The sequence below is a fragment of the Mobula birostris genome, chromosome 19 (genome assembly GCF_030028105.1).
Source record: "Mobula birostris isolate sMobBir1 chromosome 19, sMobBir1.hap1, whole genome shotgun sequence".
NCBI classification, from domain to species: domain Eukaryota; kingdom Metazoa; phylum Chordata; class Chondrichthyes; order Myliobatiformes; family Myliobatidae; genus Mobula; species Mobula birostris.
Genome location: NC_092388.1, coordinates 6,174,134 through 6,200,403, shown reverse-complemented (window position 1 = coordinate 6,200,403; position 26,270 = coordinate 6,174,134). Strand labels below are relative to the sequence as shown.

The following is a 26,270-nucleotide window of genomic DNA, read 5'->3' as shown; positions in this document are numbered from 1 at the left end:
AAGTTCACTGCTTACAATACTGATTCAGTGGGACATGATATCATACATAACTGATAAATCCAAGACCCACTGATGACCTTACAATAGTGACCGAAGTTACTTACAAGTCTGTAAGTTCTCAAGCTTGAACTTTAGGCCATAATATTAATTAACTTAGTTTGGCAGTTAGGAACAAAAGTTGCGTTTCAGAGACAATGCACCGTAGGTAGGCAAAAATTACTCAGTGTTCACAATTTTGGTCGCTATGTAATTGATTTGCAGCTTCACACTAATCCTTGCTACAAGCAATACTTGCCTTGCCATTCTCATTGTGTATGATATGCAGTGGTTGCTGCTAATATGTGCTTGAGGACAGGATTAGGTTTAGTATTAATAAAGAGCCCGTGTTTAGTGTTGGAGGACCTGAATGGTTAAGATAGTGGATGAGGTGTCAGTCAGGCAGGCTGCTTTATTCTAAACAGTGTCAAGCTTCTTCAGATTGTTGGAGCCGTACTTATCCAAGCAATGCAGATTACACCATCACTCTCCTAAGTCTGGCTTTATAAAGCATCTGAGAATAAGGAGATGAATCACGTGCCATTGAATATCCAGCCTCTAACCTCTTGTGGCCACAATATTTGTGTGTCTAGGAGCCATGTATCTGTTCTCTATCTGCTTTGTATTCTGTGTTGCATGTTTGTTATGGTAACTAGTCACATGGGGGGGGCGTGGTAAAGGCAAAGGGAATAAGTTACTTATTCTTGCTTATTTTGTGGCTGTTTGTAGCTTGGGACCGGTGGAGGTCATATCTTTGCTGAGATAATGCTGAATAAAACTTAGCTTACATTTGGATATGCTGAAGTTTCATCGCTTCAAGATTGTATGTTTGCTAATTGCTAATAAAGGATTGAACTGCACTGTACTGTAATTGATTTACTTATTTATTATTTTTTTTCTTAATTCTATATTATGTATTGCATTGAACTGCTGCTGCTGCTAAGTTAAGAAAATTTCACGACACATGCTGGTGATAATAAACCTGATTCTGAATAAAGGATTTGACTTTGGGAGCAATCATTGGAGCTGAGCATGTCATGCAAGTATAACAACCCCATAGCAGTCATAGGCTAGCAGCAATTGTTTTGGTTTTGCCACTACAATGTGGTTGATGCGGTTACATTTCTGGTAAGTGGTGACTGTCATAACATTTATGCCAACACTACATTGTATATAAAAGGAACGTGCCCAGACTGTATTTTGTTGAAGATGACATTGCTTGAAATGTGTGTAAATGAATGTTACATGATGTTATTGGGTCATTCATTAATGTTGTGTAGGTCTAGCTACCTTCGGTTGAGATTGCTTTATTTTCTGAATTGTGAATGCCATTGAACATTGAGATGTTTGCTCAGCTTCTGATCTGATATTAAAGACAGGTCATTGATGAGCAATTAAAGTTGGATGGTTCAGAACACACTGCCTTGAGAACCTCGTGCAGTGATACTCTGCAGCTGATATGATAGATCTCCAGTACCTCCAGCCACCCTCCTTTTGTTCAATATATGGTTTGGTCAATGGGAGTTTTCCCTTTTGATACTCTTGACCAGATTACCAGGATTCCTTGAAGTCTAATTGGTCAAAGTCTTGTACTTCACCTCCCTTTAGAATTCAGCTCTTCTGCCCATGTTGGACCAAGATTGATGATGCCAGGACCTGTGCTATCCTGCAAGAAACCCATCTGGATGTAGCTGAGTAGGTTATTGGCAAAGATGTTTCATTTAGTAGCACTGTTGATGTCACCGACTGGCAACATTGCAGATACTTGAGGGTATACAGTAGGGTACTACTCAGTCGATTGGATCAGTTGCATATCAACAGATTCTGCACTACAACTATCATGTAGATATGAGTGCAGTAACTACACTGGGAGGAGAGGGTAAAGTGATTAAGATTTATTTATCACATGTAGATTGAAACAGTGAAATTTGTGTTCACAACCAACGTAACCGAAAGATGTGCTGGGGGCAGCCCACAATTGTCACCACACGTTCTGGCACCAACAATAAATAATTGAATTTTTACATCATGATAGGATTTGAACTCAGTATTCCACATTGTTAGCCCAGTGTAGTGAGTTACTAACCTGGCAATTTAACCACTGCACCACCACTCAGACAAGTATGGCTTGTTCTGGAGCACAGGTCCTCTTCAGCATTACAACCAAGGTGTTGAGTGATTCCATTGACTTTGCTGTATCTAGTGGATGCAGCTATTTGGCACAGGCTCAATTTGTTTGCAAATAGTTCAGCCTCCTCCTTGGTACACGTGCACTGGGCTCAGCCTTCATTTAGGATGGAGATATTCTCAGAGCTGCCTAGTTGCCTTCTCTTAATGGATACCGTCCAAGCCAGTTGTAACTGACCTACATAGCTCTAATTTGATTAATTGGTTATAGAATTATTAGCTCTGTCTATTGTTGTTGTTTTACCTTGCACTTACCCCAATGCAGTGTGTAGTGAAATGACCTGTACGGACGGTATCCAGGACAAGTTTTTCCACTGTACTCTAGTACATGTGACAATAATAAATCAATTTACCAAATAAGTAGTTGATACTTGTTTCAACATACCTGAAGTCAGCAGATTTAAATATAACCATGTAAGTGACGTACTGGACTTATATGAGAATGTCTATTGTATTATATAATCTTATTCTCAATTATGAATGTGTAACTATATTTAGTTCTTTTCATAAATTAACTGAAACTACCTGTTCAAATCAGTTAAGTGATTCTGCTGAGAATTATTAAGCAAATACAAAAACCCGTGCAATAGTTTGATTTTTCTTTTAAAGGGCATACTTCTCCCTCTAATGTGTTTAGTCAGGGACTACTGCTGCCGTCAGGGTCCAGAGCAGAAGTCGTGCACTTCAACAGCAGCCTTCAGGCTTATTCCTTTGAAAGCTCTGTCTGTCTCAATATAACAGGTAGAATTACTTTGTAATAAATCTTTCATAACTATCTGTCACCGACAGATGACTTACTTTACTGTATTCTAATTTTTCCCAGGAGAAAATGTTTCAATAACCTCTAACTTGGGATTTCCAAAGATGAATTGTGCATTTTTATATATAGAGGCTGATATTTATTTTCCTCACAGTAAAACTATTTATTTTCAATCCTATAGCCACAAAATAATAGAACAGCTTCATGCATTGACAGGCTGCCTGATCTATTAATGGTTCAGGTTTCCATCATAACAACAGTTGAGTTATAGTCTTAGATTTAATAAATTCTGTTATAAGGTTCATTGCTTACAGCTTGATAGTTGACTATTAAATCTTGCTCATGTTTAGAGTCATAGAACATTTCGCCCACAATGTTGTGCTGTCGTTTTAACCTACTCTAAGATCAATCTAACTCTTCCCTCCTACACAGCCCTCCATTTTTTTATCATCTATCTGCCTACTTAAGAGTTTTTTGAATGCCTTTAATGTATCTGTCTCTACCATTACCCCAGGCAGGGGGTTCCATGCTCATACCACTCTCTGTGTAAAGAAATCTGACAAACCCCCATACCATGGGTTCCCATTTCCAACCTTTTTTATGCCATAGACCTTTACCACTGAGGTGTCCGTGGACTCCAGATCGGGAACCCCTGCCCTATACTTTGCTCCTATCTCCTTACAATTAAGCTCATCATATTATCTAATTGCACCCTTGGAAAAAGTCTGTGGCTATCCACTTTACCTATGGCTCTTATCATCTTGTACACCTCTATCAAGTCACCTCTCATCCTCCTTCACTCCGAAGGTAAAAGCCCTAACTTGTTCAACCTATCTTCATAAGACATTATGAGTCTTTATACTACATTGGATAGACCACAATTCATGAGCATTTCTGGGCCCCTTATCTAAGAAAGGATGTGCTGGCGTTGGAGAGGATCCAGAGGAACGAAAGGGTTAACATATGAGGAGCGTTTCATGGCTCTGGGCCTGTACTTGCTGGAGATTAGAAGAAAAGGGGAGATCTTTGGGGGGATCTTATTGAAACCTATCAAATAGTGAAAGGTCTCGTTAGAGGGTGCACGGTGAGGAGATTCCTATAGGGTGGGGGACAGTCTAGGACCAGAGGGCATTGCCTTGTACTATGCTGTAATGTTCTATGACTGTAAGGACATCCCATTAGAACTGAAATGAGGAGGAATTTCTTTAGCCAGGGGGTGGTGAATCTCTGGAATCATTGCCACAGATGGCTGTGGAGGCCAAGTCATTGGGTATATTTAAAGCATAGGTCGATAGGTTCTTTATTGGTAAGGGCGTCAAAGGTTACAGGGAGAGGCAGGAGAAAGGGGTTGAGATGGAATGATGGAGCAGGCTCGATGGGCTGAATGGCCTAATTCTGCTCCTATGTCTCTAATGGACATGCCCTCTAGTCCAGGCAGCATCCTAGTAAATCTCCTCTGCACACTGTCTATAACTTCCACCTCGATCCTTTAATAAGGTGACCAGAACTAAACACAATATTTCAGGTGTGCTGTAACTAGATTTTTGTACAGTTACAACATTACCTCATGATTTTTGAACTCAATCCCCTAACTAATTAAGGCCAAGACATTATACACCCAGTTTTTATACATTTCTAAATTGCCTCTAGATTCAGACTGAACACCAACTTGTAACCATGTAAGTAAATAACATGTTAAAATAAACCTCCAATCTACATGTGATTTTATTTTATTTAGAGATACAGCACGGTAAAATGCCCAGTGAGCCCGCGCCACCCAGTTACATCCATGTGACCAATTAGCCTACTAACCTGTACGTCTTTGGCATGTGGGAGGAACCCTGGTGGTCACGGGGGGACATACAACCTCCTAGTTAACTGACAGTTCGAAATCTCCACCATGTCAGGAGAGCAATTTGGCTCATAATTCTTCAATGATATAGGGAATTAGTTATGGAATATTTATTTTCATGATTAAAAGCACCGAGTTTTAGGAAAATAATAAATGCTCATAAAATGTTTTTATATTTTCTATTGGCAAAAGCACTTGTTATTATTTTTATTAAATGCCATCAGATAATGTGTAATAAAAGGGTAATATTAGGATGAAATATTGAAATTCGTTTAAAGACAAGAGATTTTGCAGAAATTGTTCTGTTCTTTTTTCAGCTACTTTACCAAGAAGTATGAGTTATATTGGCCTAGAGAGTCGACATGAGGCAGAGTAAGTATTTTGTACATCAGTACTCTGTACTTTTGAAAGCCTAAATTATGAAGGGATAACACTAGAAAATGCCTCTCTTGGTCTTCAGGGGATGATTTGTCATGATTAACTGCATTCCTCAAATTGTCTACAAAGTCTAGATGAATCTCACCTGGTCCCTCAACGCCATCTCTTTAGCCAAGAAAGCACAGCATTATCTCCACTTCCTGAGGAGATCGAGGCAAGCAAGCCTCTCCCCACCGAGCCCTCATCCTAACTCATTTTTACAGGAGCACCATTAAGGGTGTCCTGACTAGCTGTATCACTGTCTGGCGCAGTAATTGCAAGGGTGTCCTGACTGGCTGCATCACTGCCTAGTGCAGTAACTGCAAGGCATCTGAGTGCAAGACCCTTCAAAGGATTATGAGGAGTGCCAAGAGGATCCTTGGAGTCTACCTTCCACCCGTCCGAGATATTTATCAGGAGCTCTGCATATGCAGCATGCTTAACATTGTCAATGACCCCTCCTACCCTCCCATCCATCCCACTATCCCTTTGACACCCTATCATCAGGCAGGAGGCACCATATCATTAGGACAAGAACTGTGTGGATGGGAAACACCTTCTTCCCCCAGGCTGTGAGACAAGTGAACTCTTTGTCTCCACCCAGGTCTCATCACATATGAAGCATCAGTAACATTATACTGTCTGCTTCTTGGCTTGTGTCATCAGTGCACCTTATTACTTGTTAATTTATTTGTGGTAATATTACCTCAGTGTTAAGTGTGAGTTATATGTACTATGTTGTGTACCTTGGTCTGGAGGAATGTGGTTTTGTTCAGAGAGGTATATGTATCAGTTGAATGACAATACACTTGAACTTGTCACAATGAAAGCTTCCAGGAAGTCACACTAATTTTTTTTAAAGATTCTCAATTAGAATTCTCAGCCTCTTGTTAGGTTGCATTATAGCCATACCTTCACAATTTTCTGCAGTTCTGGCCTCTTGTGTATCTCCCATACTTCTCCGCATAGGAGTTTTGAATGAATTTCCAGCTGTCTGGTCCTCCATCACTGCTGAGAATTAAAAGCAGGTTTAATATCACTAACATACATTACTGTGTAAAAAGTCTGACACACCCTAGTTATATACTTTATATATATATATATGTGCCTCAGACCTTCGCACAGTACCGTATTTGTCAATGTAGAGCAGAGAGCAGGTTTGTAAATCTGGCGAAAGCGAAATATGTTGGGAATGGTGAGGGTGGAGCGCCGTGGGAGGGGTATGGGACAGGTGGCAGAGAAGGAGTGCCTGGGGTAGGGGGCGCCCAGGTGCAGACACACCCAGCCCTGAGACACCAGGCAAGATAATTTGATTCCAAATAATTGGTTTATTGGTCATTACAGAATGTCTTTCTGGTGTTTTCTGCTCCCTCTCCTCACCGTTTCCCTTTTCCCAACCATGATTCCCCTCTTCCTGCCTCTTTCCCACTGTCGGTCCACAATAGAGACCCATATCAGGTTTATCATCATTCACTTATATCATGAAATTTGATTTTTTTTGGCAGCAGTACAGTGCAATACATAAAATTTCTGTAGTGCTGTGCAAAAGTCTTAGGCATCCTAGCTGTATCTATGTGCCTAACACATTTGCACAGAACTGTATGTCTGAGATTTGTTTTACAGCAGCAGTACAGTGCAATACTGTACATAAAATTTACTATAAGTTACAATAGGACACATCTACAAATAAATAAGTAATGCAAAAAGAGAGCAAATGGTATGGTAGTGTACAGTTGGTAGTATATAGTATTGTGTACAGTTCTGGTCACCGAATTGTAGGACTAGGTGGGACTAGGTGAGAGTAGAAGTTCGGCACAGACTAGAAGGGCCGAGATGGCCTGTTTCTGTGCTGTAATTGTTATATAGTGTTCACAGACCATTCAGAAATCTGTTGGCAGAGGGAAGAAGCTGTTTCTAAAACATTGACTGTGTGTCTTCAGGCCCCTGTACCTTTTCATTGATGGAAGAGGGCATGTCACAGACTGTGGAGGCCTTTTATGATGGATGCCACTTTTTTGCAAATTTCACTGATGCTGGGGCGGCTAGTGCCCATGATGGACCTGGCTGAGTTTGCAATCCTCTGTGCAGTGATGCCTCCTTACCAGATGGTGATGCAACCAGTCAGAATTTTCTCCATGGTACAAATGTAGAAATTTGCTGGAGCTTATGGTGACATACCAAATTTCCTCATACTCGTCCTTGAGACTGTCCTTTTTGACAAAGCTTTTAATCTCTCTTTCTCCTAAAATCTCCTTTGTTCAGGTTGCTGCTCATTCTTATTCAATTACAATCTGTGAAGCACTTCTTACTTTGTTAGAAGTTCCATTCAATGGAACTTAGACATGGCTTTAGGGTGAAAGGGGAAAGGTTTAGAGGAAACATTAGGGGGAACTTCTTCACTCAGAGAATGGTGGGGGTGTGGAATGAGCTGCCACCTAACGTGGGAAATGCGGGCTCACTCTAAGTTTTAAGAATAAATTGGATAGATACATGGATGGGAGAGGTCTGGAGGGTTATGGACTGGGTGCAGGTCAATGGGACTAGCAGAATAAGGTTTCGGCACAGACTAGAAGGATCGAATGGCCTGTTTTCTATACAGTAGTGTTCTATGGTTCTATGGTTCTAATTCTTTTCAGTTGAGTATGAAGAGTATTTATTTTTGCCAAGTTTCCCAGCCGTAGTGAAGATATAAAGATTGGCCACAAACACATGATGAAAAATGAGAGGAATACAATGCTGCGGCTTCTGGTATTGGATGAAATCAAACAGTCTGAGTCCAATGAAGAGTCATTGACTGGAAACCTTAACTGTGTGTGTGTCTCTCCAACAATACTGTCCCTGACTTGCTGACTGTTTCCAATTCATTGCAGATGCAGGCTTATGTAAGGCTACTGTGGGAAGCGAGAGAGGAGATTGTTGAGCCTCTGGCAATGATCTTTGCATCATCAGTAGGGATGGGAGAAGTACCAGAGGATTAGAAGGTTACAAACATTGTTCCCATGTTCAAGAAAGGGAGTAGAGATAACCCAGGAAACTATAGACCTGTGAGTCTTGCTTCAGTTGTGGGCAAGTTGTTGGAGAAGATCCTGAGAGGCAGGATTTGTGAGCATTTGGAGAGACATAATGTGATTAGGGATAGTCAGCATGGCTTTTTCAAGAGAAGGTCATGCCTTACGAACTTGATTAAATTCTTTGAGGATGTAACAAAACACATTGATGAAGGTAGAGTAGTGGATGTAGTGTATATGGATTTCAGTAAGGCATTTGATAAGGTTCCCCATGCAAGGCTCATTCAAAAAGTAATGGGGCATGGGATCCAAGGAGACCTTGCTTTGTAGATCCAGAATTGGCTTGCCCACAGAAGGCAAAGGGTGGTTGTGAATAGTTCATATTCTGCATGGAGGTCGGTGACCAGTGGTGTTCCACAGGGATCTGTTCCGGAATCCCTCCTCTTTGTGATTTTTATAAATGACCTGGATGAGGAAGTGGAGGAATGGGTTAGTAAGTTTCCTGATGACACTAAGTTTGGGGTGTTGTGGATAGTCTGGAGGGTTGTCAGAGGTTACAGCGAGACATCAACAGGATGCAGAACTGGGCTGAGAAGTGGTTCATTTTGGTAGGTCAAATTTGAAGACAAAACATAATATTAATGGTAAGACTCTTGGCAGTGTGGAAGCTCAGCAATATCTTGTGGTCCATGTCCATAGGACACCCAAAGCTGCTGCACAAGTTGACAGCATTGTTAAGAAGGTGTATGGTGCATTGGCCTTCATCAACCGTGGGATTGAGTTCAAGAGCTGTGAGGTAATGAGCTATATAAGACCTTAGTTAGACCCCACTTGGAGTACTGTGTTCAGTTCTGGTCACCTCATTACAGAAAGGATGTGGATACTATAGAGAGAGTGCAGAGGAGATTTACAAGGATGTCTGGATTGTAGAACATGCCTTATGAGAATATGTTGAGTGAACTTGGCCTTTTATCCTTGGAGCAACAGAGGATGAGAGGTAACCTGAGAGAGGTATAAGGCATTGATTGTGCAGATAGCCAGAGGCTTCTTCCCAGGGCTGAAATGGCTAACATGAGGGGGCATAGTTTTAAGGTTCTTGGAAGTAGGTACAAGGGGGATGTCAGAGGTAAGTTTTTCACACAGAGTGTGGTGGGTGTGTGAAATGCACTGACAGTGAAGGTGGTAGAGACGGGTACAATAGGGTCTTTTAAGAGGCTCTTAGATATGCACATGGAACCTAGAAAAATGGAGACCTATGCAGTAGGGAAATTCTAGGCAGCTTCTATAGTACAACAACTGAAGACTATGGGCCAAATGTTAGAAAATGGGATTATTATAGAGAAGTGTTTAATGGTTTGCATGGACTTGGTAGATCATTGTTTCGTGCTACATGACCTCACTTGGAGCAAGCAATTAATGCAATCATTTCTAAAAATTAAAAAAAATGCAGGTAAGTACAATATATCTATTCAGTGACCAAAGATCATAATGCAGCTATCAACTTAGCTGATTTCTCTTAATATCACTGACTAACATAAAATCTCTGAATATCAGTTTCAAATGTAAAAGTAACAAGTCTCATTTAACACACCATGCCTCTAACATAGAACGGCTTGTCATCTTAATTTATATCCCCAGTCCTGAGAGTCAAGCATTGTGTTATTGTATGAGCCTGTGAAACGTGCAGCGGCACTAGAAGTTCAAACTCAATTTATTATCGAAGTATGTATGTGTCACCACAAACCACCCTGAGATACATTTTCTTGTGGGCATTCATGGTAGAAGAAAGAAATACAACAGAATCAATGAAAAACTACACACAAATTCAATGCTAGGCCATACTAAACTTCCAATTGGTAAATTATCCTAATTTTGAATTAACTATTGACACTGGAGAAACCTGAAGTGCTCAATGTAGGACTCAATCCAAACAAATAGAAAAAGGATAAGTAGTTCTCCCCCGCAGGTTTTATCTTCAAGTAAATAGATACAATGGCTTTGTTCATCATCAAGTTAGTAGTCAGACTGTACCTCTCTAGTTAATAATCAGAATGATAAAGACATTCAAGTAAACTAGTTGTTTTTATTTAATGTTATAATGTTTATTTTACTTTGACCATGGTTTTGTTTTACAGACCTGGAAGAAAATCAAGGCATTCAAATACCAAGTCTAGACCAGGTATCTTAAGTTTTGTTTGAAGGCATAATTATAACAAAACAATCATTTAATGCTATGATTTTCAATTCTTGCTGAGATGAATTGGTCTTTTCTTTGTCTTACTTGTTTATATCTCCTACAACTAGGCTTACTCCTACCAATACCTTCAGTTGGCATCAGAGCATGCTCGAAGAGAACAGGAAATTCCATAAGCTCAGGGTGGCAGTGTCATAGTCTACCTGATGTAGTGCTGCGAAGACTTAAGGACCATGGTAGCTATGTGAAATTATAGCCAAGGCAAACTGATAGGAAAAAGTATAGACTGGAAACAAAATATAACATTCACAGGCATTTAATGTTTATGAGAATTATACAAAAGACATATTCAGACTAAAATGGTGTAAGGAAATTCCCTACAATATTAGTGGCTTAAAGCTGTGTGGATTCAGGGCAAGACCTAGGAACATATACATTGGCTTCAGGGTACCACTGAGTACAATAATACCAAAACATCTTTAGTTTGAAGCAAAGTGGTAAAATTTAAAAGTAATATTAAATTAATTTGGTAGAATAGAAATTAAACACATTAAATTCAGAATTTAGAAAATGAATTGTTATGGTATGAATGGAATGTGAGCTTATGTGGCCACACAGAATTAATTTGGATATTGTAAAATATTGCACATAGTAAGGAAAATGAACAAAGTTTATTAGCAATGAACATGGTTGAAATAGTGAAAGATAAAAGATTTGCGGGAGTCCTTAGTTCCAAACAATGCAGAGTATACTCAGATAAGCTCAGAATTAAAATGGTTAACTCTGTGGTTACAGTGGAATGATTCCATTAACGCAGCACTGTAAAGCAAGCAAACCATGGAAAGCAGAGCCCTAAAGTATTGTGTGTGATACAGTTCTTACATTTGTTGGTTGGCAGAAGGTTCAACCACAGTCACGGGTTTAAGCTTTCAAAGGCATGGATGACATATTTTCAATTTTTTCTGTATAATATCACAGTTTAAAGGATCAACTTTACTTGCCATGTACAACGACATCTATTGGAAACCTGCTGTGGTGTGTTAGTCAGGGCACGACGTGCAATAAAAACATTCAACAATTATAAAGAATAAAGAATTATATAAAATAGGTTGGAGTTTAAATTACAGATATGGAATAAAATGTGCATAGATAGATAAATACCAGCATGTATTTACAATGTAAACAGCTTTATAAAAAGTGGTTTAAAGTGTATACAGTGCAGTGCAGTGACGGGGGTAATAGGTAGAGGGGATAATAGACAATAGGTGCAGGAGTAGGCCATTCGGCCCTTCGAGCCAGCACTGCCATTCACTGTGATCATGGCTGATCATCCACAATCAGTATCCAGTTCCTGCCCTATCCCCGTATCCTTTAATTATTTGATAACTACAATGAATGACTAGATTAACTACCTTGGAGAAGATACTTCTAAGGTAGTGTGAAGTTTTTTGTTTTAATAGCTGTATAGAGCTTTCCAGAAGAGAATTTTTGGAAAAGGGAATTTGCAGGGTGGGTAGTGTCCGCAATGGTTTTTTCCCATCCATTTCTTTGTCCTGGATACATACACCTCCTGCAGCCTTTAAAACTAGTCTTCAGAATATAAAGCTAAGGTATTACTGTCCATGTAATTTACTATGTCTCTCTCTAACCATATCAGTTCTTTTGTACTATTATCTCTCATTTACTTACGGACACTACTCTGGTAGTTTTTCCATCATTTAATCACACTCTTTCCACTTGGAATTACCGTACCTTATTTTGGGATTCTCACCCATAGCATCTGCAGGAATAGCAGTGTCTCAACGGAAAGTACGACAAATCAGTGACCCAATCCAACAGATTCTCATTCAGCTGCACAAGATCATATATATCACACAGGTATGCATTTGATTTGTTCTGTTATTTATCACACCCTGTTGCATTTAAGTCCTTACAGTTTTAATTTCAAATATACGATGTGAAACCCAGGTATTTATCTTCTAAATTGCTTAGCTTTCTCTCCGTGTGATTAGTAATGCGTCAGGACAGAAATCTGTACCCTTCACAGACAAACAATAGCCTGGAGTATAAACTACAATTTAAAATGTGTGTTCTATTAGCATTGTATGATCATTGTATTTAAACTTCTGTTCTGTATGCACAAGCAATGCAAATCCTAGGCCTTCTGCAAAAACTACACTGGCTGAAAGAAACTTCAAATGCGATCTTTTAAGCAATATATCCAGGTACTTAAAATCATAGCACTGATTTTAAGTTCAGGTTTATCGTCATTCAACATATACCGCCAAATGATCCAACATTCCTCTGGACCAAGGTGCACAACACCTTGTATATAGGATAGAATAGAACTTCATTGTCATTACTCAAGACCATGAGGTTGTGGTGCTACTCCACAATCCGTGCAGAACAGGTATTGTATACTCATACACAGCACATAAAGTAATATTAGCACAAATAAATTAAGAAATAATAAGGTACATTTACAACACAAGTTAAAAAGTAAACAGTATAATACTGGTGCTTCATATATGATGAGACCTGGGTGGTGGCGGGGAGTTCAGTAGTCTTACAGATTGGGAGAAGAAGCTGTTGCCCATCCTAACAGTCCTTGTCCTAATGCTATGGTACCTCCTGCCTGATGGTTGGGGGTCAAAGAGATTGTTGGATGAATGGGAGGAATCATTGACAATACTGAGGCCCCTGCTAAAAATTTGATTTTGTGTAGCAAGAGGGAGGATTAGGATTAATGTTCAATGAAACCCAATGGGCAGAGAATATTGTAGTTACACATCCTTCGCTCAGCCAAGAAGTTCCACGTGCCGCATAGTGGACGTCTACGTACAGTGGAGTTTAGCAAGGCATTCGACAAGATCCCCCATGGTAAACTAGTCAGTAAGATTAGATCTAATAGCATTCCAGCAAGAGCTAGTTAATTACAAACATGAGAAATTTTGCAGATGCTGGAAATCCAAAGCAACACACACAAAATGTGAGAGGAACTCAGTAGGTTAGGAAGCATCTATGGAAAAGAGTAAACAATTGACGTTTCAGGCCAAGACCCTTCTTCAGGACTGAGAAGGAAGGGGAAAGATGCCACAATGAAAAGGTGGGGAAGGGAAAAGAGGCTAGTTGGAAGATGATAGGTGAAGCCAGATAAAGACAAGTATCTGATAGAAGATGAGAGTGGACAATAGGAGAAAGAGAAGGAGGGGACCCAGGGGGAAGTGATAGTCTGGTGAGAAGAAGTGAGAGGTCAGAGTGGGGAACTGGGGGGGGGGGGTGGAATTTGTTCACCGGAAGGAGAAATCAATATTCATGCCGTCAGGCTGGAGGATACCCAGACGGAACACAACATGTTGCTCCTCCACCCTGAGGGTGGCCTCAAGAGGAGGTCATGGATCGACACATTGGAATGGGAATTGGAACTAAAGTGTCTGGAAGTCAGGATATTCAGCTTGTGGTGGGTGGTGCGGAGGTGCTTGATGAAACGGTCCCCTAATTTACGACGGGTCTCACCAATGTCTCACCACTCACCAGTGGACCCAGTAGAGAACCCCAGCAGATTCCAGTGTTGAGGAGGCCACATCAGGACCAGTGGACCCAATAGAGAACCCCGGCAGATTCACAGGTGAAGTGTTGCCTAAGTGGTGGTGAGGGAGGAGGCGAATGGGCAGGTGTTGCCGTTATGCTGCTTGCAGGGATAAGTAGCTGGAGGGAGATTAGTGGGGAGGGACGAAGGGACGAGAGAATTGCGGAGGGAGCAATGGGGGAGGGGCTAAAATGTATTTAGTGGTAGGAGCTAGTTAATAGGTTGTCTGGAAGGAGCTAGAAGGTGGTAGTGGATGATTTTTTATTGTTTATTTATTGAGATACAGTGCACAATGGACCTTTCCAGGCCCTTTGAGTCATGTCACCCAGCAACCTCCAGTCTAACCCTAGCTTAATCATGGGATAGTTTACCATGACCAATTAACCTACTAACTGGTACATCTTTGCATTGTGGAAGGAAACCAGAGCACCCGGACGAAACCCACGCAGTCATGGAAGAAAATACAAACTGCTTACAAACAGAGGCAGGAAATTGACCCGTGTCATTGGTACTGTAAGGTGTTGTGCTAACCACTATGCTACTCTGCTACCCCAACCATTTTTCAGATCAAGGGCCTGTATTAGTAGCTTGCCGCAGATATCAGTGCTAGGTCCCCTGTTGTTCATCATTTATATGAACAATTTGGATGAAATACAGGTGGTGGTGTAGTGGACACCGAGGAAGGTTATCTAAAACTCCAACAGGATCCGGATCAACTGGGAAAGTTGGCCAAGGAATGGCAGACTGAATTAAACCCAGACAACTGCAAAGTGTTGTATTTTGGGAAGTTAAATTTGCACAGTAAATGGCAGGGCCCCAGAGTGTGTTGTAGAACGGGGAGACCTTCAGCAATACACGCAAAATGCTGGAAAAACTCAGCATGTCAGGCAGCATCTAGGGAAAATGAAGGAACAGTCAATGTTTTGGGTCGAGATCATACAGCCAGCTCATTCTTTGAAAGTAGCAACACAGGTAGACAGGGTTGTGAAGAAGGTGTTTGGCATGGTTTCCTTTATCGGTCAGGGCACTGAGTACAAGAGTTGATGTGCTGTGTTACAGCTGTACAAGACATCGATGCGACTGTACTTGGAGTATTCTGTGCAGTCTGAGCCACGTTCCTATTGGAAGATGTCGTAGCTGGAAAGGTACAGAAAAGATTCATGAGGAGGCTGACAGGATTGGAGGGCTGGTGACTTAGGGAGAGTCTGGACAGGCTGGAGCTTAGGAGGCTGAGGGGTAACCATAATGGGAGTAGATGAGGTGGATGGTAACAGTCATTTTCCCTAGGAGAGGGGAGTCCAAAACGAGAAGGCATGGATTTAAGGTAGGTGGGAAAATTTAAAGGGGATATGGTGGGCTTGATTTACTATACAGAGGGTAGTGGGTTTGTAGAATAAACTGCCGGAGCAAGTGTCTAGGCTAGTACAATTAAAATGTTTAAAAGACATCCGGACATGTACGTGGATAGGAAAGTTAGAGAGGATAAAACCAAACACAGGCAAATGGCACCTTGGTTGGCAGGAATGAGCCGGGCTAAAAGGCTACTTTCCATGCTACATGATTTACAAGGGGGTAGCTGGGGAGAGTCTAAGACCACTCAGGGAATTTATGCCCAGAGACAGTGGAAATGGGTGAGATACTAAATGAGATCTTTGTTATCAGTACTTACCAAGGAGAAGGCCGTGGAGAACAGCAAGATCAGGGAGGGGTATGCAGAAAGTCTGGAGCATGTTGGTATCAAGGAGGATGAGAAGCTGAGTAATCTGATGAACATTAAGGTGGATAAGACCTCAGGGCCGATCTATCCCAGGTTATATAAGAAACAAAAAAGGAAATTGCTGGTGTCTTAACAGAGATATTTGTATCCTCTTTAGCCATGGAGAAGGTATTGAGGGTTGGAGAACAGCTAATGTTGTTCCTTTGTTTAAACATAGCAATAAATTCAAACCAAGAAATGATAGGCTGATGAGTCTTACATCAGTGATAGGGAAATTATTGGAGAAGAGTCTTAGGGATAGGATATACCAATGTCTGGAAAATCAACGATCTTTTATGGATTGTCAGCATTTGTGTGGAAAACAAACTGGATCTAGTGTTTTTGAGCAGATGGAAAAGATGGTTGATGGGATAGGTCAGTGGGTGTTGTCTATGTGAACTTCAGTAAAGCATTTGGCAAGAGCCCCATGGTACGCTGATCCAGAAGATTAAGAAGCATAGAATTCATGGGGACCTGGTAAACTAGATCCAATATCTGTATGGCCACAGAAGACAGAGGGTAGTGATGGAAGGTTGTTATTCTAACTGGAAGACCGTAATCACTGGTGTTCCAAAGTGACAGTGCTGGATCCTCTGATATTTTTGATTTAATGACCTGGACAAGAATGTAAATGGACTGATTAATAAGTTTGCAGATAGCATGGAAAGTGGCGGAGCTGTAGATAGTGAGGAAGGTTGTCAAAAGGGTAGCGCGGTAGCGTAGCAAAAACACAGTCCATTTAATGATCCATCACTTGAGCCTACCAAAACACAATTCACCACATCATAAGCAGAGAAATGGATCCCTTCATGTTTTATTCTGGTTTGGATTTTAATCCTGGTGCCTGAATTGGAAAAAGAATTATGCTAACATTATCTTGTCAAAAAAAGTCATATAGGAAAGTTTTACTAAAAATCTTAATAGATTAGAACTATTCATGGGGGACAAATTATCTTGAATCTTCTGTTACCTACAGATATAAATTGATGGGGTTAACTAACCATCTATCCTGTAGTTTCACATCACGTGCAAAATGATGTGACATGGGTTAAACCATTTTGTAATACAAGATGCCTTATATGATCTACTGTATTCAATGCTTTTCAAATAATTAAGGCCATAATATGTTTTATAATATAAAACAATTGCTAAATGTGGAGAAGCTATACAGATGTTTCTCTAAATTAATGAATTAACTGAAAGCTCTTCTATTTTAAATTCAATTCTCCTCTCTCTCTCTCTCTCTCTCTCCCCCAGCTTCCACCGACTTTGCATCACAACTTTCGGAAAAGTGTAATTGAGAGGTTTAAGAAGTCATTGTTCAGTCCACTAAGCAATCCTTGCAACTTGAAAGCAGAACTTAAAAAGGTCTGTTGTCATAACAGTTAAAATGGTGATGAAAAACTTGGAAATTAAATATTTTGAAATTTCAAATATACTCCTGAACCACAGGCACCTGCAAGGTCAAGGGTATATTGGGGATAATTTCACAAAGTATAGGTCAAGAAACCTTTCACCAAATTACTATTGTGCAAAAGATTAAATTTTGTGTCATGTGAAATGAATTCAATCTGTTAACACAGTGAATTTTACTGTGCATTTCTAAATGCTATTGAAGTATTGCAGAAAAATAACTTCTAATAATTAGTATTTTTTAGATACCTTGTATTTTTTTTCAATTGACCATTTTTTCATGCCATTCAGGGATTCTACAGAAATACTTGTTATCAAAATCGCATCATAAGCAGATTTCATAAACTTTCTAAAAATATTTTGTAATGACAGCTTCTTCAAGGGTCCCCTGAACTTATTGAACTGAACATCGTGACAGCAGATTGCAACTTAATGCATCAGATGTCCAGGGAGAGTGCAGCGTTCCCTGGAGACAGAGCAGGTAACAATCATTAATCAACTCTTTTCGTAACCCACCAAACATAACGAGATGAATAATTGCAGTGTATTCTGAGGATTGTGTATGTGCCAATGGTAGAAAAATAGTTATTATGGTGGATAGGAGACCATCGAGTGGGCTCCTTTGTCCTGAAAATCTTGAGGCTTGTTTTTAATGTTGTGGGATCTGCACTTATCCGGGCAAGCCCATGTCTTTGGTAGCAAAGTTACTTCAAAAATATACCATCCATCATTAATGACCCACACCACCCAGGACATGCCCTCTTCTTATTACTACCATCAGAGAGGAGGTACAGGAACCTGAAGACACACACTTAATGCTTTAGGAACATCTTCTTCACCGCCACCATCAGATTTCTGAACAGACAATGAACTAAACTATGAACACAACCTCACTATTTTAGATCTCATTTTGTAAGACTTATTTAATTTAATTTGTTATATATTTTTTATTGTACATTAGTTTTTTATGTATTGCACTGTACTGCTACCACAAAACAACAAATTTCATGAAACTTCCAGTGCCTTGTTTGTTACAATTTTACCTCTAACTTGACATCTGGTATGTGTTAGTTAATTGCACACTGATTATATTACTCTCTGTATTTACTTGCTGGTCCATCATTGTTCTTCCTTCCAATCGAACTCCAGTCAACACCTACAGCTATGAGTACGAAGAGGGAATAACCTATGAGCAGATGCAGGTCTGTGTTTCATCAGTTACATGTTTAACCGTGTTTACCTTTAATAACATTTTAACATGTAGCACGTTTGAAAGTAGTGAGACCACATCCAGTTTTGATTTTTATATTTAGAGATGCAGCTCGGTAATATGTCCTTCCAGCTCACCAAGCACAGACCACCCAGTTACACGCATGTGGCCCAATTAAACTACTATCCTGTATGTCTTTGGATTGTGGGAGGAAACCCACACTGTCACAGAGAGAACGTATAAACTCCTTATAGACAGCAGTGGGAATCAAACCCAGGTCACCGGCACTTAAATAGAGTGAGGCTGACCACTGTGCTACCACGCCTAATGTTTTGATATATAAATATGATCCATTACCATATTGGATTCTATCCAGTACACATGGGGTCATGAAATCAGTCATTGTTCCATTAATCAGTAGAAAGATGAACTTTATTTGACATGTACAGTGAAATGTGTCACTTGTGTCAAATAAAGTCAGCGAGAATTGCGCTGGGGGCAGCCCGAAAGTGTCGCCTTACTTCAAACAGCAACATAGCCTGGCCACATCTCACCAACTCTACCTCTGGAAGGTGGGATGACACCAGAGTACCTGCAGGAAACCCACACAGTCACAGGGAAAACATACAGATTCCTTACAGTGATAGGAATCGAACTCCGGTTGGTGATCACTGGTGCTGTAAAGCGACCGCACTAAACGCTACGTTACCGTGCCAACCTTAAGTGAAACTATTTCGCTAATATTTACTTCTAGTATTGGAATGGCAAGGAATTAAATTGCTTGCTGACATTTTTAAAAGATGGGGGGTGGGGAGGGAGAAACACAAGGTGACAGGTGAAACCGGGAGGACGAGGGGTGAAGATCTGGGGAGTTGATTGGTGAAAGAAATACAGGGCTGGAGACAGGGGAATCTATTAGGAGAGGACAGAAGGCCATTGAAGAAAGAAAAGGGGGTGGGAGGAACACCAGAGGGAGGTGATGGGCAGGCAAGGAAATAAGGTGAGAGAGGGAAAAGGGATGGGGAAGGATGAAGGAGAGGGTGGGGGGGCATAACCGGAACTTCGGGAAAGCAATGTTCATGTCATCAGGTTGGAGGCTACCCAGACAGATTACAAGGTGTTGTTCCTCCAACCTGAGTGTGGCCTCATTGCGACAATAGGGGAAGCCATGGACTGACATATTGGAATGGGAATGGGAATGGGAAGTAGAATTAAAATGTGTGGCCACTGGGTGATCCTGCTTCTTCTGGTGGACAGAGCACAGATGCTTGGCAAAGCAGTCTCCCAATCTACTTCGGGTCTCACCAATATTCAGGAAGCCACACCGGGAGCACTGGACACAGTATATGACCCCAACAGACTCACAGGTGAGTGTCACCGTACCTCTGTTGTCCACCAGAAGAAGCGTGATCTCCCAGTGGCCACCCATTTTAATTCCTGTCCTATTAGATTCCCCTTTCTCCAGCCCTGTATCTCTTTCACCAACCAACTTCCCAGCTGTTCACCCTCCCCTCCCAGTTTCACCTGTCACCTTGTGTTACTCCCTCTCCCTACCTTTTAAATCTACTCCTTATCTTTTTTTCTCCAGTCCTGCTGAAACATCAGCTGTAAGTCTTTTCCATTGATACTGCCTGACCTGCTGAGTTCCTCCAGCATTTTGTGTGTGTTGCTTGGATTTCCAGCATCTGCAGATTTTCTCGTTTGCTAACATTTTTGTTTGTTTCGCATATAGATGATGATTGAAGAAGTTCTTATTGAAAATGGTTATTATGACATCCTTAACACTGTTAACAGGTGAGTTTGTACACCAGCAGAAATACTTCTAACCCTCAAGAACAAACAGCTTTGGGTCAGCTACAGATAAAAAATATCCCACTTCGACTGGAATACACTTCAAATGAATTTATTTCCAGTTAGACTTGAGCTGAGTGTCCAGACAGATCATTAGATATTTTATGGAGGCATGCTGCCTCAAATTGTGTTTGTAATTTTGGCTGAATATTTCCGAGCTGGGTTTGCCCAGTGCTGGGAGGCAAGGACTAGCGCAGGAGATATGTGACAATCCTACAATGTCTGCAGGTACAGAAAGCAGATCCCCGTACACATCAAAGTCAATTCATTATCACCATATTCTATCTTGTGATTCATTTCCTTGCAGGCATTTAGTGCAAAATAAAGAAACAAGATAGAATTTTTGAAAACTATAGAAAAATAAAGACTGACAAAAGACCAAAGTGCAAAAGGAAAATTTTAAAAAATTAAATAGAACTGAGAATATGTGTTGCAGAGTCCTTGAAGGTGAGTCTGTAGGTTGTGGAATCAGTTCAGAGTTATGGTGAGTGGATTTATCCATGCTGGTTCAGGAGCCTGACGATTGAAGGGTAATAACTTTCCCTGAACCTGGTGGTGTGGGACCTGAGGCTCCTGTACCTCCTTCCTGATGGTAGTAGTGATAAAAGAGCATGGCCTGGATGGTGTAGGTCCTTGATGTAGACATAACATTTACCAATGTCCACACAGTTACTGCTTCTGCTGCTTTGTGATACAAAGAGTTCACATGTACAATTCCAGCTACTTTCAACTCTCCCACAATCACACTTTATACTGCAACCCTGCAATTACACATCCACCTCCAACTCTGTTCCCCTCACAGTGATGACGCACACCTTCACCCCCACCACCACCACCACGATTCCCTCCTGCTTTGATCACCAAAGACCACACTGAAATCCACTCTCCTCAAAATTCATGATCTAGATTCATCCTTCACTTGTCAGGGAGGATTAAGTATATGCTCTTAGAGAATGTTTGGATTCAGATCAGGACAACCCTTGTCCTGGCATCACTGCATGGGACTGGCGCTACCTGTCCTGCAGCATCACAACAACAGCTGGGTTCAAGACAGGCCCCAGTCTTGTACCTGAGAAGACTATAATCCTAATTATGCTCGCCCCCTTCCTAACAGACAAATTATCATCACCCGTCCTGCTACCTGTACCAAAATGAGAAAATACTGATTTCCCATAGAATTCCAAACAGTTTATTGTACCATCGTGGTGCAAGGATGATCAAATTTCCTTCTCATGTTATACAATAGAAGAGTTTCACCTCTACTGCTAGTTGCCACATTTAGAGCCACAGTGGTTAAAGAGACAGTGAACGTGATGGGTAAAGTCAGCTTCAGGATCCCAACTCTGTGCTCAGTAGGCAGTACAAAACCACAAACTCTGCTTCTCTTTTCACATCTGTCACTGGACTTGCTGAGTGCTTCTAGAGCTTGAGCAACTCAGCAAGTCAGGCAGCATCTATGGCCAAGGTCCATTAGGTTGACTGTTTATTCATTTCCATAGATGCTGCCTGACCAGCTGAGTTCTTCCAGTATTTTAAGATTTGAAGATTAAAGTTCAAAGCAAATGCATTATCAAAGTACATATATGTCACCATTACAACCCTGAGATTCATTTTCTTGTGGGCATAATCAATAAATCAATAATAGAATCAATAAAAGATCACTTTATTTGTCACGTGTACATCAAAACAGAGTGAAATGTGTCATTTGAAACAAATCAAATCAGAGAGGATTGTACTGGGGGCAATCCACAAGTGTCACCATGTTTCCAATACCAACGTAGCCTGCCGACAACCCGCGACCCCAAACCATACATCTTTGGAGTGTGGGAGGAAACTGGAGCACATGGAGGAAGCCCACCTGGTGTTGGGGAGAATGTACAAACTCCTTACCTCCAATAACTGGGATTGAACTTCAGTCAGTGAGTGCTGACACTATCGAGCGTTACACTAACTACTACGCCATCGTGCTATCGTGCTATCGTGACACTATCGAGCATTACACTAACCACTACGCTATCGTGCTATCGTGACACTATCGAGCGTTACGCTATCGTGCTACCCCTGCTTCCCCCACTTCCCCTAGCAGGATGTTCCAGGCAAACACCACACCCTGTATAGGGAAGAAAACATGCTTCATAAATCTCTTTTAAACTTTCCCCCATGACCTTATGTCTGTGCCCTCTGGTATTTAACATCTGCACCCTGGGACATAGAGCTGATCATCTATCTTATCAATGCTTCTTATAATTTTGTAAACTGAAGAGATTTTGCAGATGCTGGAGATCCAGAGTAACACATACAAAATGCTGGAGGAACTTGGCAAGTCAAGAGCATCTGTGGAGAGGAATAAACTGTTGATGATTCAGTTCAAGAACTTTCATCAGATGAAACATCGACTGATAATTTTATATAATTAGGTTATGTGTTTCCTCAGGCTCCAGTGCTCCACAGATATAGAGGATAAAGAAATTAGGAATATTCCCTCAATCCTTGCTAATTTTTATTGATGCATTCTATCTGGATGCATAACAGCTTGGTATGGCAACTGTTCTGCCCGTGACATGAAGAAACTGCAGATAGTTCTGGACCCAGCTCAGCTCATCACCTCATTAAAGCAATCAGCTTAATCAAAGCCTCCATCCACCCTAAACGTTCTCTCTTTTCTCCCCCTCCCATCAAGCAGAAGATACAAAAGCCTGAAAGCACAGATCACAAGTCTCAAAGACAACTTCTGTTATTAAACTTGAATGGACCGCTTCTACGATAAAATGGACTCTTGGCCTCACAATAACCCTGGTTATAATCTTGCACTTTATCATTTACCTACACAGCACTTTCTCTGTAGCTTTTACCCTTTATTCTGCATTGTTATTGTTTTACCTCTAAGCACTGTGTAATGATTTGATCTGCACAAGCAGTATTCAAGACAAGCTTTTCACTCTATTTCAGTATATGTGACAATATTAAACCAATATCAATACTCTAGCCCTATCAATGTCATTGGTTCCCAGGTATATCACAAGAATTCTATCTTTCAACTTCTTCTCCAATTTCTCGAGCTCCAAGGCAAAATACTTAACCCTGACATGTTATGGGCAACAGGATCTTCAGCACTCACCCCAATAGTTATTTTATAATACTTGATTTTCTTGTCATTGTTAGGCCCTCAAATACAGTAACTTTTTAAAATTTATTTTCTAGAAATCACACTTACCCATGGACATTCAAGAACTATTTGCCTTCCCGGAGATAGTCTACCTTTCAATCTTATGGCAACTTGCCGAGAGAAGTAAGCTGGGACTGCCTTCACACAGATGTGTATTGAAGAATTTAAATCTGGCAACTTTTGGAGAGACACAGTAAATGCGCGCACACACACACAGAGCAAACCGATGAATACACATCTTTAAAATGTTTTGTTATTCTTGGGAGATATCATTAATTGAGAATAATGAGCATACCAATATTAAGGAACCACCTGCCCCTCTCCTCACCCCTAACTATTCCCAACAGATTTCAGGAAGGGTTTATTCTGTTCACTCTATGTATTGATGTAAATAACAGAGTGAAGATTGAAGTTGATTTCAGGTGTACAATGCAGTCCATAGTGTAATTTTCCTTATCCCATTTAGAGCATGAATTAGTTTCTCATTTCTTCATGAAATTGGTTTACTTAACTGAGTTCTTAAACATTTGCCATGGCAAATGAAAAACACTGACGATTAAAAACTTAATTGCAGGTATGTCTCAGATAAGCATGACTGTCACATCTATCTGCTGTTTACTCTATATAAATTGGTAACATAGATTCCATATAGAAAATGTGTTTTATAGATTAGCAAATGGACTATCTGATAAACTATTAGGTTTGATTTTATGAGACTGTTTATCATATTTTAGTAATGGACAAAACCTGGTAACTGTTCAGTTTAATATTCATAAGTGTATGTTTTGTGTGAACTTATTGGAGAAGGGAGAACTGATGGAGGAAGGGTGACATGTAGAGTTACGTCTTCACTTGCAGAAAGCAGAAACACAAATGATCTGATTTTCAGTTGTAGTAGAATTAGAAGATAATGACTGTAGAATTAGAAGATAAGATTTTGATGAAAGAACAAGTTATATCTTAATCTGAAAACAATTGCAATTTTCCGTTGTGAACAGATGTCCTTGTGTTATGAGGGAATCAAAGGCATTCTGAAGTATTTTCAATGAAATATGCAAGACTTAATGAACCTAGTAAAGGTTAATTACTGAATGTTTGTGACACACATTCCCTGTCAACAATTTTTAAAATATTGCTTAATGCAGAAAAAATGATGATATTTATTTTTCTAATTGCAACCGTTAACCACTTTAGTAGTGCGTTTTGTCTGGTTTCTGTGTTATTGAAACCTTCCACCTACAGCTCACACAAAATGCTGAAAGAACCGAGCAGGCAGCATATCAGTCAGCACAACATTTTGGGCTGAGGACTGTTTATTCCTCTCCATAGATACTGCCTAACCCGCTGAGCTCCTCCAACATTGTTTGTGTGTGTGTGTCTTCCTCTGAAATTCCAGCAATGGCAGAAACTCGTATTTGTTTGCTACAGAGCATGAAGAATAAATAGTTCTGGAATATAGAAGCTTCAAACAGGTGAAAATTCTAGGGATGGTGCAATCTAAAGTGAAATGGCAAATTGGTCAAATTACTCAGCTGCCCAGGCAATATTGATGAAGAGAGAAAAAAAGAAGTTAATTAGAGTTCAGTGGCCTTTTACCAGAACTGCTTCTGCTAAACGAGTTAGTAGGTTAATTGGTCACATCGGTGTACCAGAAGAAACTGTTACTGTACTGTATCTCTAAATAAAAAAGATTACGACTTGAAACATCGACTTCTTCACACTGTCCACACTTGGTACTTTACATTTCTTCATAACCATTCCACTCAAGTGTTCAACTGGAGGTAGATATTTGGGTGAATGAAGCTGCTTTCATGATTTTTGAGTCATATTCTACCTATTGTAGTTTATATAATTTAGCTGGCAAAAGCTGATTCAAAGGCAACACAGACCGTGCCTGCACCTGTAGTAAGTAGCTATAGGTAGAGATATTCTTTTCTGATTTAGTGTAACTAACAGACTTCAAAACTTAGATGTCAAAGTCTTCAGCTTTTAAATATTTTGCTGCTGATTTATGAACATGAATATTTGAACTTGCATAATGTGCACTAATGTTACTGAATATTAATTAGTAGTAGCTGCTCAGACAAATTTTATTGAAGCTGTACCTCATTGTGAATGGACCAGTATTATAAGTGCACTAGGAATTCTCATAGCTTCCCAGACTGGTGATCTTTGCATAAAGCCCCATCGTCATTTAGTTATCACTAATTCATCAAAATCTAACAGCTCCAGGGATTTGATAGTCCATGCAAAAAAAATGTTACACAGGCGCAAAATCTACAAGTAACTATACAGCCCTCAAAGTGTCACACATTTATTAAAATGTTGATTGATTGTGAAAGAATAATGGTGTGGTGTTGCATTTAAAAAGATCTTTAAAAGGAAACAAATTTATCATCTGTACTGCACAAATTGAGTGAATACGTGTATTTAATACAGTATCTGTTCTTGTTTGCAGACTGGACAGCAAAACATTAAGATATATTTAGAAATGTCATGTTTTATTTTTGTAATTCTTATAAGTTCTCTATTTGCATTGAATAGGCAAAATAAAATATATACTGAAGAAATCCAATTTGCCTTAGCTTTTATTCTTTTCAAGACAATAACTCATCTGTTACCCTCGGGGAGGAGGTACAGGAGCCTGAAGACATGCACCCAATAATTCAGGAACAGCTTCTTACCCTCTGCCATCAGATTTCTGAATGGACATTGAACCCATAAACACTACCTCACTACTTTATTTTCTCTTTTCACACTATGTATTTAATTTTAACATTTTCCATTTCAAGAGGTCTAGAATATTAAAGCAAGTATGTGATGTTGAGACT

General features: G+C 40.2%; 1 protein-coding gene across 6 annotated transcripts in view; it reads left to right on the top strand.

Annotated features, from left to right (window-relative positions):
• nek10 (NIMA-related kinase 10) overlaps window positions 1-25,983 on the top strand; it is a 122,684-nt gene extending 96,701 nt beyond the window's left edge. For 3 of the 6 annotated variants that reach the window (XM_072283170.1, XM_072283169.1, XM_072283173.1), the window contains 9 exons: window positions 2,833-2,964; window positions 5,153-5,207; window positions 10,396-10,439; window positions 12,232-12,332; window positions 17,057-17,167; window positions 17,585-17,693; window positions 18,362-18,414; window positions 20,155-20,216; window positions 23,475-25,983. In XM_072283170.1, coding sequence (XP_072139271.1) covers window positions 2,833-2,964; window positions 5,153-5,207; window positions 10,396-10,439; window positions 12,232-12,332; window positions 17,057-17,167; window positions 17,585-17,693; window positions 18,362-18,414; window positions 20,155-20,216; window positions 23,475-23,526 — 719 coding nt within the window. In that variant the 3' untranslated portion in view covers window positions 23,527-25,983. Of the gene's footprint in view, window positions 1-2,832; window positions 2,965-5,152; window positions 5,208-10,395; window positions 10,440-12,231; window positions 12,333-17,056; window positions 17,168-17,584; window positions 17,694-18,361; window positions 18,415-19,679; window positions 19,790-20,154; window positions 20,217-23,474 lie in introns of all 6 variants that reach the window. The other 3 variants (XR_011889711.1, XM_072283172.1, XM_072283171.1) reach the window with 3 other exon arrangements.
• The last annotated feature ends 287 nt before the right edge of the window (window positions 25,984-26,270 follow it).